The 18,343-nt window shown below is 45.9% G+C and overlaps 1 protein-coding gene across 2 annotated transcripts in view; it reads right to left on the bottom strand.

Annotated features, from left to right (window-relative positions):
- The window catches only part of LOC143817474 (ecto-ADP-ribosyltransferase 5-like), an 84,587-nt gene that overhangs the window by 34,271 nt on the left and 31,973 nt on the right, over positions 1–18,343 (bottom strand). For both annotated transcript variants that reach the window (XM_077298912.1, XM_077298913.1), the window contains 3 exons: positions 14,629–14,687; positions 3,292–3,991; positions 1,920–1,952 (listed from right to left, as the gene is read on the bottom strand). In XM_077298912.1, the coding sequence (XP_077155027.1) occupies positions 1,920–1,952; positions 3,292–3,991; positions 14,629–14,685 (790 nt within the window). In that variant the 5' untranslated portion in view covers positions 14,686–14,687. The remainder of the gene's footprint in view (positions 1–1,919; positions 1,953–3,291; positions 3,992–14,628; positions 14,688–18,343) is intronic.

Here is an 18,343-nt window from a genome sequence, read left to right as displayed (position 1 = left end):
CACTAGGGGGAGCTCCCTGTATACAGAGATACATGATAAGATCCTGTCTGCAGCCACCACTAGGGGGAGCTCCCTGTATAGAGATATATGATAAGATCCTGTCTGCAGCCACCACTAGGGGGAGCTCCCTGTATACAGAGATACATGATAAGATCCTGTCTGCAGCCACCACTAGGGGGAGCTCCCTGTATAGAGATACATGATAAGATTCTGTCTGCAGCCACCACTAGGGAGTAGGAGATGGAGTGTTGTCCTCCTGGTGGGGACCGGGAAATCTTGCCTGTTGGGAGACTGGCACACATGGCTGATTTTATGTCCCTCTGCCTTTCCCGTGAATAGCACATGACACACATTTTGGCCAACACTGTTTACTGGTTCTTCACCCTTCTCGACCCATGTTTTCCATCTCTCCTTCCTGAGGCAGGGAGGGCAAGTAAAATGGTACAATACCAGAATACCCTAGACGAACAATTAGTACAAAAATTCCCATCTGGCAACGCTGGCGGCAGAGGTCATAGATCCTTGGGCAACCAAGGAGAAGAGATGAGATAGACACACAACAGGTCCAACAGAACCAGGGGAACACTATCAAAGGTCTGGGACAGTTTCGTTAGGCCCTCCCTGCGCCCAGGCCCTAATGCCTGGTGTACGCTGACAAGAAGGGAAAAGTTTGGAAGATGCTGAAGGAGAACCTTACCGACTGTACCTCGCGACTTACAACGATTGGATATCCAAGCTGGACACATGGAAGAACTGGCACTCTACGCCTTGGAGGTCGTAGGCTGCCCAGCCGCTAGCATTTTGTTGGAGTGGTTTTTAGAACCAGGGGGGTATTAGGGGGGTATTATAACTGATAGATGCCTCCGCCTATCCGCTGAAGATGCTGACAGGCTGACTCTTACCAAGATGAACAAGGCCTGGACTGGCCCAGACGTGATAACCGCACCGGAGGACAGCAGAGGAACATAAAGCCATTGCTAATGTTCCTTTTTTTCTGGTGTATTTCCATGGACCTCTCCCCACCCAGAAAAGGGTATACTGTTCACTTTCTTCTTTTTTTGTCTCCCGCCTCCTTTTCCTCCTGCTCCACCAGATCAACAGGGTCACTAGGCAGCCCTCAGTTAAATGTTTCCAGGGTCTGTATGATGCCCTCCTTAATAATTTTAACAGGGTGTATATAAGGCCTAACTCTACAGCCCTCATATATATTATATATATATATACACATATACAGTATATATATATACATATGTATACCCCCAAGGAGTAAATGTTTTTCAGCCCTTGCACTTAGTACATAGGGTTTACCAGTCTAGGAGTCCCACGCCTTAAAAATTGGAAAAAAATGTTTTCTGAGGCCTCCTGTACGTGTCTTCCAGGGTGCATCGCAGCCCCTCCTTATAATTTTTGGCACTTAGCGAATAGCCTTTATGAGTCTAAGAGACCAATACATGACAGTGTGACCAGAATGTGTATGATCCCTCCTTTATCTCTAATACAGGGGGTATCCGAGGCCCTGCTCTTCTATTTTTTGGCATTTCTTGTATTGTTCGCATAGGCTTTGTGAGTTTCAGAGTCCCTCCCTAATAAATTAACAGGATGTGTCTGACCATGTCACACTCACCACAGCCCAGAAAATGCCGGAGTTGCCTTCCATTGACTTCCATTATACTCGTTACTCGAGCCCGTCCGTGTGTCCGACCCGCTGGACTCGAACACTCGAGCATTTTAGTGCTTGATCATCACTAGTTCTAATGTTTTTTTGCTCTTAGTTGTTTGTTGGCCCGTTTATCTGACGGCAGGGATCTGTCTGAATGAAGGCTTGTCCCAATCATGAGCCCCCCGAGCCCTCCATTATTAAAGCATTGATATCCCATATTAAGTTATTACCCCAGAGACTCCTTTAAAGTTTTTCTTACCTGAGCGGCATAAAGGGGATTTTCTCTTTTCACCTGAAAGTTAAAAAAAATGTAAATGTACAACTTTTTTTATAATTGTGTCTGACTCCAAAACCAACCCAGAGATCGGCCTCAGGCTCCTCAGTCCTGGGATTAGTCCGGTCCATTCATCCTTATCGAAGTCATTGGAAATGAAGGCATCAGACAGACACTGGTTGCGTTCTTCAGCTTTGTAGAAATGGCCCATAATGATAATGGTCCTCGATCATTAGAAGAAGTGCAACAAAAATACAGACTAATATCCGGACGCTCGGTACCTTCCTCTGGACTATTTTAGGTGAGCGGATTATTGGGGGCATTCCCACTCCACCCTCCCTAAGAAAAGTATTTAATGTCTTGTGTCTGGATTCCATTAAATTCCCCAAATACCAAGGTCACTGTCCCAGCTTGGTCAGGCTCTTGTGTCGCCCCCTCTCTTATCTCCTCTTGAAACAGATTTATTGGTATCTTTTGGAAACCTGATCGTTTGGATTTCCAAAGTTCTGACATTTGCAAATCAAAAGGACATTTATGGCTCAATAACAGAAGTTCCCTCTCTGCCATCACAGCAGTAAAAAGACATCAATGCAAAACAACAACTCTCAACATTGAACCTACACATTTTTCAACCTTTGGGTCTTCATCGTGCCAGCATTATCATTCTTCAGGAGAGGCTGATCCAGAACATGGCCCCAGGAAATATTAGCAACATTGTACAATGTATGATAGAAAGAGAAGAACGTCTGATATAAAACATAGAAATAAAAGAGGTGACATTGCAACAATGTTTCACTATTAGATTAGATGAGGTAGGAAAGCCGTGTGCTTAGAAGAAATCCAAAATGCCTCTCAGCTCAATAATCGATGTTTCCGGCCGCCTCCGCAATTTGTCTCGTTAACCTCAGTTGGGAAATAATTTTGGAAGTTGAATCGCGTTGGATAAAATGTTGAAAGTTTAGTTTCATTGGATAAAATGTTGAACGTTTTATTGCGTTGGATAAAATGTTGGGAACTGAATCGTGTTAGATAAAATGTTGGGAGTTGAATTGCATTGAATAAAATGTTGGGAGTTGAATCGCGATGGATAAAATGTTGGGAGTTGAATCGTGTTGGATAAAATGTTGGGAGTTGAATCGTGTTGGATAAAATGTTGGGAGTTGTTGTTCTGTATTTCCACTTTTCTAATAAAATGAAGATTTTCCGGAGAGTGGATGCCTGTGTTTGATCTTTATACACCATGCACTCGATTGACCGTGACCCTGTCATAAGGGAGGAATATTCTACAAGGAAGGGGAATCTTTTCATGGTTCTAGCCTCTCTGGACATCACCCTTAACAGATGGATGGACATTTACCTTTTAGATAGGCGCAGTTGAAGTAGCTGCACATCTCTCCGGTACTTTTCAGAATGTGGAGTGAATTCTGTTTCGTAAGAGACAGAAACTTTTCTGTTGGAGGAATCAGAACTTCGTCTTTCAGGGAATAAAAGGAGAATTTACCAATTTTGGCACCAAAACAAGATGTGATCTGAAATAGCGATTCTGTGCCGAAGACCTGAGCCGCCTCAAGGTTCAAAGAGGACGAGGTGAATGTGCCGAACTTGAATAGCGGCTTTATGTCCTTGGAGTGAGGACTTCCTCTGTAGGTTGTGTAGGTTTCCTCACAGTTGGGTTTTAGTATCTGTAAAGCTCTTGTTAGATAGAAGTGAAGGGCTTTGAAGTGGAACTTCTCCATGTACTCTGTCGTGGAGGCTCCCGCTATGGTGAGGTTCCCATTCAGCTGCTGGTATATGGGGTTTCCTGCTGGATACTTGTTGGAGAAAGTCAGCAGCGCTATCCCATACTCATCCTCAAACCCTTCCGGAAGGTCCAGCTCATTTTTGACATCGTACCACCACTCAGTGGCAATTGTCCAGGCTTCCTTAAATTGCACATTTTCCTTCTCTTTCTGAAGCACCTTTGGCATGACCTTCTTCAGGAGTTGGTCAGAGCAGCCAATGTATTGGTCATCAAATACATTGGGGTCTTGCGTCATGACATAGTTTTCACTGTAAACCTGGATTGGAAGAAAATGGAAGAGTTAACCAGAGCATTTCCCATGGCGCCCCAGAGAACATAACACTGCGTGCAGTGCTGGGCAAAAGCTTTACTTTTTTTATTAATTAACAAAATGCAAAGAGAATGAACAAAAGAGAAATCTAAATCCCATCAATCATCATTAATGATCACCTTTTGTCTCCATAAGTTTCCTTAGGTACATATGGGGATGTCCAATCGGGAACATTTCACCTTGCAGAGAGTGCCGAGCCAGTGTAAGGAGACTATGGGCCATGCAATGCTACTCTGGAAGTTTCAATATGCAAATTGTCTCTTCAGAAGGAAAATAACTTGTTCTCTCTTGCCACCTACTGGATGTAGCAATCCTATAAGTCAAAGACGACCCTTTAACCCTTTAACAAACTTTGCCACATGACTTAGAATAAGAATCCAAACCAGACATTCCATGTGCAGATGCATGTTTTGTGTTTGCATGGTCTATAAGTCTCCTTACACTGGTTGGCACTGTCCACAAGGAGAAATGTTTCCCCTTAGAGCAACAGTCTCTCATGTGATCAAATCTGATCCCCTGCTTTGCCCTGATGAGGTAGAAGATATTGGTCTTGTGAGGCAGTGACTGGTGTTATATGCGAGGTTCGCCTGGTTTTCCATGTGACCTACGGCCACAGGTTATTGTAAAAACCCCTGCAGCAGAGGGTTGGGTGTGTCAGTTTTGATCTTGCAAGCAGTCAGGGCAGTCAACTCTGCAGAGCACTACCTGCATGAAGCAACACAGAGCCAAGCAGAGCCAAAAAGCCTGGCGCCTTCAGCGTACACGGCGGTGGAGTCACCCACGGCAACCAGTCACGGACTGTCTTTGTTTTACCATCTGCAATCCAGAGAATCAGAGTTATGTTCTGTTTGTGAGTACACTGAATATTAAAAGAGACTTTACATTGAACCTTTTTTCCTGGGTCACTGCCTCATCATTGCGCAGCGTGGATTCCGCTGCACTACATATGGTGGAGAATGCGGGCAGTGTGAACTGAGACATACCTCAAAGCGTGCTGCATGTCAGTGATTAAGCCTGCAACGCTACAGCTCAAGCCGGGTGACAAGGTGGAGGAGCTTTTGAAGCAGTTGGTCCTCGCTCAGCAGCGGCAACATGAGCAGCACCAGCAGCAACTGTAGTGCATGGATACCGCTGCACTACAGTCTGCACTCTTGAAAATTTAGGAGGTGCTGGACGTGTGGGTAGGATATCTCAAGAAGTCCAGAGAGAAAAAGACTGGAAAAAACTGGAACTGTGCACAGCAAACTAAAAGAGTTACTAGCCAATCTAAGGGTTCGTTCAGGCTGGCGAGCAGCCAGTGTATAACTCGGAGGAGCGCTATGTGATGTTTCATCGGACAACGCTCACTGTAATGTTACACTATCGAGCAGCGCCAAGTCTTCATGAGAAAAAATCCCTGCGATTGGCAACATATACCGTCAAAAATTGGCAACATATTCCGGACGGCGCGCACACATACAAGCCTACGGGTGCGTGTAAAACATCGGACTGCACTCGGATGTCATCCCAGTCCAATATACGCTGACTCACACAACGAAGAAGATGGAGAAATGATGTTCTCCATCTTCTCCACACCTGTGATCTGATTCTTGCGAGAGAATCAGATCACTCTAAGATGACACTCGGATCACAATAGCAGCAGAGTCTGAGTCGAGGGTCATTTGCATTTAGCACCTTATTCTCTCGCATGACAGAATCATCGGATGCTACTCTCCAGTGTGAACGAGCCACTAAGGCAATACCAAGACCCAGGTGTGTCTCTAAGGAGCCTCCATATAGACCTGGGAAATATAACACATGGAGCACGCCGCGATGTGGAGCACCAGAAACCTAAATTAATCAGCGCATGTGTACAAGAATGGGTCCATCAGAGTCATGCTTGATGTGTCTAGGATGGTGAAAGTCTGTTTGGAAATATGGCGGTCATAGTATTACAGTAGGAGGTTGCTGTGGGAAAATATGCCACATTAGGATTATTGCAGACATCTTTCCTCCACACCATTAGGCATTGTCCTGACCAGGCGGAAGGATGAGGGTTGAGGATGAGACCCTTTATGATATTTCATCCTTCCATGTCAGACCTCAGGAGGAAAACTAGGATTGTAGATTTGTCCAAGTTCCCGCGTTGACTCCTCTACAAAGAATCACTCCAATTAGCCAATCTAATCTGTCAGAGCTTTCTTTCTTTAGCCCTTTTTGCTTTATACTATTTTTGTCTTGTTTGTCTTTTTGTTATTTCATCTTTGTAACATTTTTCATATATTAAATATAAATTGAAATTAGTTTGTTCCTTAATGCTATAAATGTACCCACAAGTATGAAGAGGGAAAGGATATCTGGCTGTGTTACCGTGTGTCTACCAGAGTGTAAGACGTGTGCCTATCTGAAGCTTGGGGAGGCAGGGTAGAGTGTGTGCTAGCGTGTTACCCAGGGCACAAAACTGCGAGTGGTGGCAGTAAGAAGTGCAGTGTGGATGTGAGCAGTGTCTGTGGGGGGCGCTCAGTTCACTGTCAGCCTGTTGTGATCAGTGATTGTAGAAGTGTGAGAAGCAGAGTCTCCCCTTCACAGTCACAACCGCGTCACGTGTGCAGTGAGATGGCGGCGTTATCTGTCACCAGACTCACCATGCAATATTTTGCTCTGCAAATTTTTTCCTCTTCTTCTAAAAGCCATAAGGTTTTTGTTTTTCAGGCCACATTCACAAATGAGGACTTGGCTTTTGTGGGATGAGTTGAAGTTTTGACACCAATCACTTGGTGCCATGAAAGAATAATAATCTTGTAGTTATGAGACCTTGTAATGGTTACAAAGCGAGCTCTGCAGACTGCGGAGGTCTGAGCATCAGGCGAGATACTCAATTATTTTCCCTTTTCTCTACATATTGAAGTATCTGATATCTGAGGATCCTTGTGGCTCTTTGTTTCTCCAGACATAAAAATTTTCATTAAAACCAAAAGTCACTATTTTGGTCTCATCCTTCCACAAAACAATGTCCCGCTGCCTTCTTGCTCATCCAGTTGATCTGTAGCAAACTGCGGAAGGGTGAGGTATTTTGGAGATCAATGGTTTTCTCTTGCAATCCTGCATATAATTAAATGGCGCTATAATAATAATAATAATAATTAACATTAGCTAATGTGAGAGAGGCTGGCAGGACTTTAACCCAGCAGCTCTTGGGTTTCTTGCTAACCTAGACATTAGTAACTGGGTTGTTCCTAATTGTCTCCACCCTAAGTTCCTGATTGGCTCCACACTGTGATCTCCTGATTGAGCACCCTACTTAAACCTGGCACTGAACTTCCTTCTTTGTGAGATTATTAAGCTTTTTTTTTCCACCTACTGCTTATGCTCAAGATTATACTGCTGCTACCATGTACCAACTTCTGGATATCTCCTGACTGTGATTCCTGCTTATCCTCCCAATTATACTGCTGCTTCATGTACCAACCTCTGGCTATATCTTGACTACATTACCTGCTTATGCTCCCAACTATACTGCTGCTCCTTGTGCCGACCTCTGGCTATATCCTGATTACAATTCTTGCTTATCCTCCCAACTATACTGCTGCTCCGTGAACTGACCTCTGGCTATATCCTGACTACGATTTCTGCTTATCCTCCCAACTATACTGCTGCTCCATGAACTGACCACTGGCTATATCATGACTACATTACCTGCTTATCCTCCCAACTACATTGCTGCACTGTGTACTGACCTCTGGCTATATCCTGACTATGATTCCTGCTTATCCTCCCAACTACACTGCTGCTCTGTGTACCGACATCTGGCTATATCCTGACTGCGATTCCTGCTTATCCTCCCAACTATACTGCTGCTCTGTGTACCGACCTCTAGCTATATACTGACTATATTACCTGCTTAACCTCATAACTACACTGCTGCTCCGTGTACTGACCTCTGGCTATATCCAGACTGCATTACCTGCTTATCTTCCCAACTGTATGATTCTCCATGTACCCACCTCTGGCTGTATCCTTCTAGGATTCCTGCTTATCCTCTCAACTACACTATGACCTCTGCTGATTCCTAACTACACAAGCTGTTGATCCTTTAAATACACTGCTGCTCTGTGTACAGACTTCTGGCCATTTCCTGTGATTCCTGCTTATCCTCTGAACTATACTGCTGCTCCATGTACCAAACTCTGGCTATATCCTGACTACGATTCCTGCTTATCCTCTCAACTATACTGGTGCTCCGTGTACCAACTTCTGGCTATATCCGGACTACATTACCTGCTTATCCTCCCAACTATACTGCTGCTCCATGTACCAACCCCTGGCTATATCCTGACTATATTACCTGCTTATCCTCCCAACTATACCGCTGCTCTGTGTACCTACCTCTGGCTATATCCTGACTATATTACCTGCTTATCCTCCCAACTGTACTGCTGCTCCGTGTACTGACCTCTGGCTATATCCTGACTACATTACCTGCTTATCCTCCCAACTATACTGCTGCTCTGTGTACCGACCTCTGGCTATATCCTGACTATATTACCTGCTTATCCTCCCAACTATACTGCTGCTCTGTGTACCGACCTGTGGCTATATCCTGACTACGTTACCTGCTTATCCTCCCAACTATACTGCTGCTCCGTGTACCGACCTCTGGCTATATCCTGACTATATTACCTGCTTATTCTCCCAACTATACTGCTGCTCTGTGTACCTACCTCTGGCTATATCCTGACTATATTACCTGCTTATCCTCCCAACTGTACTGCTGCTCCGTGTACTGACCTCTGGCTATATCCTGACTACATTACCTGCTTATCCTCCCAACTATACTGCTGCTCTGTGTACCGACCTCTGGCTATATCCTGACTACATTACCTGCTTATCCTCCCAACTATACTGCTGCTCCGTGTACCGACCTCTGGCTATATCCTGACTATATTACCTGCTTATTCTCCCAACTATACTGCTGCTCTGTGTACCGACCTCTGGCTATATCCTGACTATATTACCTGCTTATCCTCCCAACTATACTGCTGCTCCGTGTACTGACATCTGGCTATATCCTGACTTCAATTCTTGCTTATTCTCCCAACTACTCTGCTGCTCCATGTACCGACCTCTGGTTATTTCCTGACTACGATTCCTGCTTATCCTCCCAACTATAATGCTGTTCCTGTGTACTAACCTCTGGCTATATCCTGACTAAGACACCTGCTTATACTCCCAACTATACTGCTGCTCCATGTACCAACCTCTGGCTATATCCTGACACCGATTCCTGCTTATCTCCCCAACTATACTGCTTTTCCTGTGTACTAACCTCTGACTATATCCTGACTAAAATTCCAGCTTATCCTCCTAACTATACTGCTGCTTTGTGTACCAACTTCTGGCTATATCCTGACTACGTTACCTGTTTATCCTCCCAACTACACTGCTGCTCCATGTACCGACCTCTGGCTATATCCTGACTACGTTACCTGCTTATCCTCCCAACTACATTGCTGCTCCGTGTACCGACTTCTGGTTATATCCTGACTACGTTACCTGCTTATCCTCCCAACTACACTGCTGCTCCGTGTACCGACCTCTGGCTATATCCTTACTACAATTCCTGCTTATCCTCCCAACTATACTGCTCCTCCATGCACCGACCTCTGGCTACATCCTGACTACAATTCCTGCTTATCCTCCCAACTACACTGCTCCTCCATGCACCGACCTCTGGCTATATCTTGACTACAATTCCAGCTTATCCTCCCAATTACACGGCTGCTCCGTGTACCGACCTCTGGCTATATCCAGACTGCATTACCTGCTTATCTTCCCAACTATATGATTCTCTATGTACCCACCTCTGGCTGTATCCTATCTAGGATTCCTGCTTATCCTCTCAACTAAACTATGACCTCTGCTGATTCCTAACTACACAAGCTGTTGATCCTTTAAATACACTGCTGCTCCATGTACCGACCTCGGGCCATTTCCTGTGATTCCTGCTTATTCTCCGAACTATACTGCTGCTCCATGTCCTGACCTCTGGCTACATCCTGACTACAATTCCAGCTTATCCTCCCAACTACACTGCTGCTCCATGTACCGACCTCTGGCTACATCCTGACTACAATTCCAGCTTATCCACCCAACTATATTGCTGCTCCATGTACTGACCTCTGGCCATATCCTGACTACAATTCCAGCTTATCCTCCCAACTACACTGCTCCTCCATGCACCGACCTCTGGCTATATCCTGACTACAATTGCAGCTTATCCTCCCAACTATACTGCTGCTCCATGTACCGACCTCTGGCTGCATCCTTTCTAGGATTCCTGCTTATCCTCCGAACTACACTGCTGCTCCATGTACCGACCTCTGGCTATATCCTGACAATGATTCCTGCTTATCCTCCCAACTATATTGTTGCTCCGTGTACCAACTTCTGGCTATATCCGGACTACAATTCCTGCTTATCCTCCGAACTATACTGCTGCTCCTTGTACCGAACTCTGGCTATATCCTGACTACGATTCCTGCTTATCCTCTCAACTATACTGGTGCTCAGTGTACCAACTTCTGGATATATCCTGACTATATTACCTGCTTATCCTCCCAACTATACTGCTGCTCTGTGTACTGACCTCTGGCTATATCCTGACTACATTACCTGCTTATCCTCCCAACTACACTGCTGCTCCGTGTACCGACCTCTGGCTATATCCTGACTACATTACCTGCTTATCCTCCCAACTATACTGCTGCTCCATGTACCGACCTCTGGCTGTATCCTGACTACATTACCTGCTTATCCTCCCAACTATACTTCTGCTCCGTGTACCGACCCCTGGCTATATCCTGACTACATTACCTGCTTATCCTCCCAACTATACTGCTGCTCCGTGTACTGACCTCTGGCTATATCCTGACTGCGATTCCCACTGATCCCCATAACTACACTGCTGCTCCATGTGCCGACCTCTGGCTATATCCTGACTACATTATCTGCTTATCCTCCCAACTATACTGCTGCTCCATGTGCCGACCTCTGGCTATATCCAGACTACGATTTCTGCTTATCCTGCCAACTATACTGCTTCTCCGTGTACCGACCCCTGGCTGTATCCTTTCTAGGATTCCTGCTTATCCTCTCAACTACACTATGACCTCTGCTGATTCCTAACTACACAACCTGTCGATGCTTTAAATACACTGCTGCTCCATGTACCGACCTCGGGCCATTTCCTGTGATTCCTGCTTATTCTCCGAACTATACTGCTGCTCCATGTCCTGACCTCTGGCTACATCCTGACTACAATTCCAGCTTATCCTCCCAACTACACTGCTGCTCCATGTACCGACCTCTGGCTACATCCTGACTACAATTCCAGCTTATCCACCCAAATATATTGCTGCTCCATGTACTGACCTCTGGCCATATCCTGACTACAATTCCAGCTTATCCTCCCAACTACACTGCTCCTCCATGCACCGACCTCTGGCTATATCCTGACTACAATTGCAGCTTATCCTCCCAACTATACTGCTGCTCCATGTACCGACCTCTGGCTGCATCCTTTCTAGGATTCCTGCTTATCCTCCGAACTACACTGCTGCTCCATGTACCGACCTCTGGCTATATCCTGACAATGATTCCTGCTTATCCTCCCAACTATATTGTTGCTCCATGTACCAACTTCTGGCTATATCCGGACTACAATTCCTGCTTATCCTCCGAACTATACTGCTGCTCCTTGTACCGAACTCTGGCTATATCCTGACTACGATTCCTGCTTATCCTCTCAACTATACTGCTGCTCCGTGTACCAACTTCTGGCTATATCCTGACTATATTACCTGCTTATCCTCCCAACTATACTGCTGCTCTGTGTACTGACCTCTGGCTATATCCTGACTACATTACCTGCTTATCCTCCCAACTATACTGCTGCTCCATGTACCGACCTCTGGCTGTATCCTGACTACATTACCTGCTTATCCTCCCAACTATACTTCTGCTCCGTGTACCGACCCCTGGCTATATCCTGACTACATTACCTGCTTATCCTCCCAACTATACTGCTGTTCCATGTACCGACCTCTGGCTATATCCTGACTACATTACCTGCTTATCCTCCCAACTATACTTCTGCTCCGTGTACCGACCCCTGGCTATATCCTGACTACATTACCTGCTTATCCTCCCAACTATACTGCTGCTCCGTGTACTGACCTCTGGCTATATCCTGACTGCGATTCCCACTGATCCCCATAACTACACTGCTGCTCCATGTGCCGACCTCTGGCTATATCCAGACTACGATTTCTGCTTATCCTGCCAACTATACTGCTTCTCCGTGTACCGACCCCTGGCTGTATCCTTTCTTGGATTCCTGCTTATCCTCTCAACTACACTATGACCTCTGCTGATTCCTAACTACACAACCTGTCGATGCTTTAAATACACTGCTGCTCCGTGTACCGACCTCGGGCCATTTCCTGTGATTCCTGCTTATTCTCCGAACTATACTGCTGCTCCATGTACTGACCTCTGGCTGTATACTGACTACAATTCCAGCTTATCCTCCCAACTACACTGCTGCTCCATGTACCGACCTCTGGCTACATCCTGACTACAATTCCAGCTTATCCACCCAACTATATTGCTGCTCCATGTACTGACCTCTGGCCATATCCTGACTACAATTCCAGCTTATCCTCCCAACTACACTGCTCCTCCATGCACCGACCTCTGGCTATATCCTGACTACAATTGCAGCTTATCCTCCCAACTATACTGCTGCTCCATGTACCGACCTCTGGCTGCATCCTTTCTAGGATTCCTGCTTATCCTCCGAACTACACTGCTGCTCCATGTACCGACCTCTGGCTATATCCTGACAATGATTCCTGCTTATCCTCCCAACTATATTGTTGCTCCGTGTACCAACTTCTGGCTATATCCGGACTACAATTCCTGCTTATCCTCCGAACTATACTGCTGCTCCGTGTACCAAACTCTGGCTATATCCTGACTACGATTCCTGCTTATCCTCTCAACTATACTGGTGCTCCGTGTACCAACTTCTGGCTATATCCTGACTATATTACCTGCTTATCCTCTCAACTATACTGGTGCTCCGTGTACCAACTTCTGGCTATATCCTGACTATATTACCTGCTTATCCTCCCAACTATACTGCTGCTCCGTGTACCGACCTCTGGCTATATCCTGACTACATTACCTGCTTATCCTCCCAACTACACTGCTGCTCCGTGTACCGATCTCTGGCTATATCCTGACTACATTACCTGCTTATCCTCCCAACTATACTGCTGCTCCGTGTACCGACCTCTGGCTATATCCTGACTACATTACCTGCTTATCCTCCCAACTATACTTCTGCTCCGTGTACCGACCCCTGGCTATATCCTGACTACATTACCTGCTTATCCTCCCAACTATACTTCTGCTCCGTGTACCGACCCCTGGCTATATCCTGACTACATTACCTGCTTATCCTCCCAACTATACTGCTGCTACGTGTACTGACCTCTGGCTATATCCTGACTGCGATTCCCACTGATCCCCATAACTACACTGCTGCTCCATGTGCCGACCTCTGGCTATATCCAGACTACGATTTCTGCTTATCCTGCCAACTATACTGCTTCTCCGTGTTCCGACCTCTGGCTGTATCCTTTCTAGGATTCCTGCTTATCCTCTCAACTACACTATGACCTCTGCTGATTCCTAACTACACAACCTGTTGATCCTTTAAATACACTGCTGCTCTGTGTACCGACCTCTGGCTATATCCTGACTGTGATTCCTGCTTATCCTCCCAACTACATTGCTGCTCCATGTACTGACTTCTGACTATTCCTGACTATGTTACCTGCCAGTGCTGCCCCTACTGGTTGCAATACCACTACTCCAACACAGGTTGGTCAATAACAGAGGCCTCTAGCTGCTTAAAGGTTACCTTGGGGTCCTTTGTGACCTTCCAAACTATCATATGCCTTGTTGTTACAGTGATCCTTACTGATCGACCATGCCTGTGGAAGGTAATATTGGTATTACGATAAATTTCCTCCATTTTTACATAATTTGTTTGTCTTTTGATTGGTGGAGTCCAAAAACCTATTCCAGCCCGATGAGCATTAACAACTCCTCTTCTGAGGTGCTCAGAAATCTTCTTTATTTGTACCTTTATACACTTCCTCAAACATATTGTGAAGATCAGACTTTGATAGATCTCTGGTCTTTATTTATAACAGGTCGCCCACTCACCACTTGCCATTACATTGACTAAAGTCACCAAACTCAAATTTCACCTTCAACTTGTCTGCTTCACAAGAAGGTTCACATACTTTTGCCATATACTGACGCGTAATATTGGATTATTTTCCTTAGAAAATAAAAATTATACAGTCTAATATTCTTTTGTCATCTGTCGGATTTGGTTCTTTATTGACTTTTAGGAAGCAGGGTTTTTAACCATCACTGACTGTAATATGTAGAAAAAATATATGGAGACTCCTATCAATATAATGTAACACAAAACTAACACTTTATATCAATAATATCATTTATCATACCTGTGGACAATGACAAGCAGTAATGAGCCAGATAATGGCACTGGTGAAGAGAAGCATATCTAGAAGACAAGAAAGAAATAAAGCAGAATAAATCGCTGCGTACATACATTACATTACTGATCCTGAGTTACCTCCTGTATTATACCCCAGAGCTGCACTCACTATTCTGCTGGTGCAGTCACTGTGTACATACATTACATTACTGATCCTGAGTTACATCCTGTATTATACTACAGAGCTGCACTCACTATTCTGCTGGTGCAGTCACTGTGTACATACATTACATTACTGATCCTGAGTTACATCCTGTATTATACCCCAGAGCTGCACTCACTATTCTGCTGGTGCAGTCACTGTGTACATACATTACATTACTGATCCTGAGTTACATCCTGTATTATACCCCAGAGCTGCACTCACTATTCTGCTGGTGCAGTCACTGTGTACATACATTACATTACTGATCCTGAGTTACATCCTGTATTATACCCCAGAGCTGCACTCACTATTCTGCTGGTGCAGTCACTGTGTACATACATTACATTACTGATCCTGAGTTACATCCTGTATTATACTCCAGAGCTGCACTCATTATTCTGCTGGTGCAGTCACTGTGTACATACATTACATTACTGATCCTGAGTTACATCCTGTATTATACCCCAGAGCTGCACTCACTATTCTGCTGGTGCAGTCACTGTGTACATACATTACATTACTGATCCTGAGTTACATCCTGTATTATACTCCAGAGCTGCACTCACTATTCTGCTGGTGCAGTCACTGTGTACATACATTACTGATCCTGAGTTACATCCTGTATTATACTCCAGAGCTGCACTCACTATTCTGCTGGTGCAGTCACTGTGTACATACATTACATTACTGATCCTGAGTTACATCCTGTATTATACCCCAGAGCTGCACTCACTATTCTGCTGGTGCAGTCACTGTGTACATACATTACATTACTGATCCTGAGTTACCTCCTGTATTATACTCCAGAGCTGCACTCACTATTCTGCTGGTGCAGTCACTGTGTACATACATTACTGATCCTGAGTTACATCCTGTAGATCTTTTATTATAAAAATGAAAAACATAACAACAATAATAGCAGAAAACATAACAAAAATATTAGCCAGAAAATAATCAGTATACTGAACACTGGTCCAGCCGCTCATTCTCTCCTCTCACACAGTATATACAGAATAACTACTTTGACCTTCAGGTCCGGTCACCAAACAAAATAATAATAACAAATAAAATAAACAATGGCAATGACTATATACATGAACTTTTTTTTTTTTTTTTAGTTTTAAATAAAATAACTACAAATATATACAATACTACAAGCTATCCTCCATTCCCAACCCCCCGCACTGACCTGAGAGCTGGTCCTGCGTCTCATGCCTCAGTCCATGTCCAACGTCCATAGGCCAGATCAGGCAGTGCCAGTTTTTCCCCCAAACAACCCAGTGTCCCATAGTCCCACAAGATAATCCCACCTCCCCCCTTTTCCCGCCACCCAACCTAACACCTACACCCAAATCTATATCCCTATATACAATATATACAGCAGCACACACCACAATAATTACAAAACACGAAGCCCAAGTTCGGCGCCTGCAGCCCTACATCACTGTATAATCAAACAAAACAAAAATCTACAGTGTCAGCAGCAGCCCACCACCAGGAAAGGAGATGACCAGACTAGGGCACACTAAAAGAAAAGCCCCTCCAGAGGAGCGCGGCCCTCCGTGCGCCCAGTCTCCCATACTCCAGAGAGCGCACCTTCACCAGGTCACCGAGTATGGTCCTAAACACATCGTCCACTGGGAGGATTTTTCGTTGCGTCGATACTAAGCACCGTGCGTTCCACGTGTGATACCTAACCACTGCGCTAACTAGAAATAAGGTGCATGGGTCCCGACCACCCAGGTCTCCGAATGCTCCATAGGCCCATTCCGCATAGGAGAGACCGGCCAGCCGAGACCAGCCAATGAAGGCGCCCACCCTGTTGTACACCTCTGTGTTGAAGAGACAATGAAGCAGGAAGTGGTCCATGCTTTCCAGCAAGGTACCACAATGCTCCCGAGGACAATTCCTGTCCTCAGAGCTCCTACACTTCAGATTGTCCCTCACACACAGTTTCCCATGGAAGCAGCGCCAAGCCAAGTCCCAAAACTTCGAGGGGATCCTGATAGAATTCAAAACATGCAAACCCACCCCAAGATCCCGACTTGGGCAGTCCCTGAGCGCCAGAGGCCTCTGGAAATGGGTCAACAGAACCCTACTGTCAAGTAGTTTCCTTGGCAGAGTCCTGATCTCCCACATTCCCAGACCCCACCGACGAATTACCTTCAGAACCAAGGTAGCGTAAGCCGGAAGATGTCCATGCAGTGTGCGAAGATCCTTCACTTGCCCTCCTGTCTCCCATTCCTGGAAGAAAGGCTGAAACCATCCCCTACAGGAGAATACCCACGGAGGAGCCCTCTCTTTCCAGAGGTTTGCGATATTGATCTTAATGAAGGTATCCACAAGGAATACCACAGGGTTGACCATACCCAACCCTCCTAGTCTCCTCGTACGGTAAGTAACCTCCCTCTTGACCAGGTTCAGTCTATTCCCCCATAACAGTTGGAAGAACAAACTGTAGACCCGAGTCCAGAGACATTCCGGCAAGATGCACACACTGTCCAGATAAATCAGTAAAGGGAGCAGGTAAGTTTTGATCAGGTTTACCCTTTCCCTTAGGGTCAAAGACCAACCCTTCCATTGGTTCACCTTCTGAGTGGCGATCTCTAGCCTGCTGTCCCAATTTTGTTTGGGGTAATCCCCCTGGCCAAATTCGATGCCAAGGACTTTTGCAGAGACTTTGGGTCCTGGAAGGGTGTCCGGGAGCTCAAAACCAGGATCTCCTCCTCCCAGCCAGAGACTCTCACAGTTATCCCGGTTGATCTTGGACCCGGATGCCTCCGAGTAGCGATCTACCTCTGACATCAGACACTCTGCCTCCTCGTGAGAGGAAGCAAACACAGTGACATCATCGGCATACGCCACTACCCTCAGAGTGGCTTCCGGTGCTGACTGATCCATCCCGATCCCGGCCAACGGTCCACGCTCCACCCTCCTAAGAAGAGGGTCAATCGCAAACACGTACAGCAGCGGGCTCAAGGGACAACCCTGGCGAACACCGGACCCAACCTCAAAAGAGCTGCCAATCCAACCATTCACAAGCGGGAAACTCTCTGCCCCACTGTACAAGGTCTTAAGCCAATCAACAAACCCCCCCGGCAGGCCATATCTCAGAAGGACGGACCAGAGGTACTCGTGATTAACCCGATCAAACGCTTTTGCCTGGTCCAGTGACAGCATGTACCCCTTCCAGTGACCAGCCCTACCCTGCTCCGCTGCCTCTCGGACACAGAGCACAGCACTAAATCTGCTGCGGCCTGGAACAGAGCAATGCTGGGCCCCCGAAAGGAGTCGGGGTGCAAATTTCACCAGCCGATTAAACAGCACCTTTGCCAGAACCTTCCTGTCTGCATTGAGAAGCGCTATGGGACGCCAATTCTCAATGCAGGATGGGTCCTTACCCTTTGACAAGATGATCAGAGCAGACCTCCTCATTGACTTCGGCAGAGTGCCCGAGGAAAGACACTCATTGAATACCTCAGTCAAGAGGGGAACCAAAACGTCCTTAAAGGTCTTA

This window comes from Ranitomeya variabilis, chromosome 3 (assembly GCF_051348905.1).
Source record: "Ranitomeya variabilis isolate aRanVar5 chromosome 3, aRanVar5.hap1, whole genome shotgun sequence".
NCBI lineage: Eukaryota > Metazoa > Chordata > Amphibia > Anura > Dendrobatidae > Ranitomeya > Ranitomeya variabilis.
The sequence above is the reverse complement of the archived record's forward strand: the minus strand, read 5'-3'. Positions and strand labels throughout refer to the sequence as shown.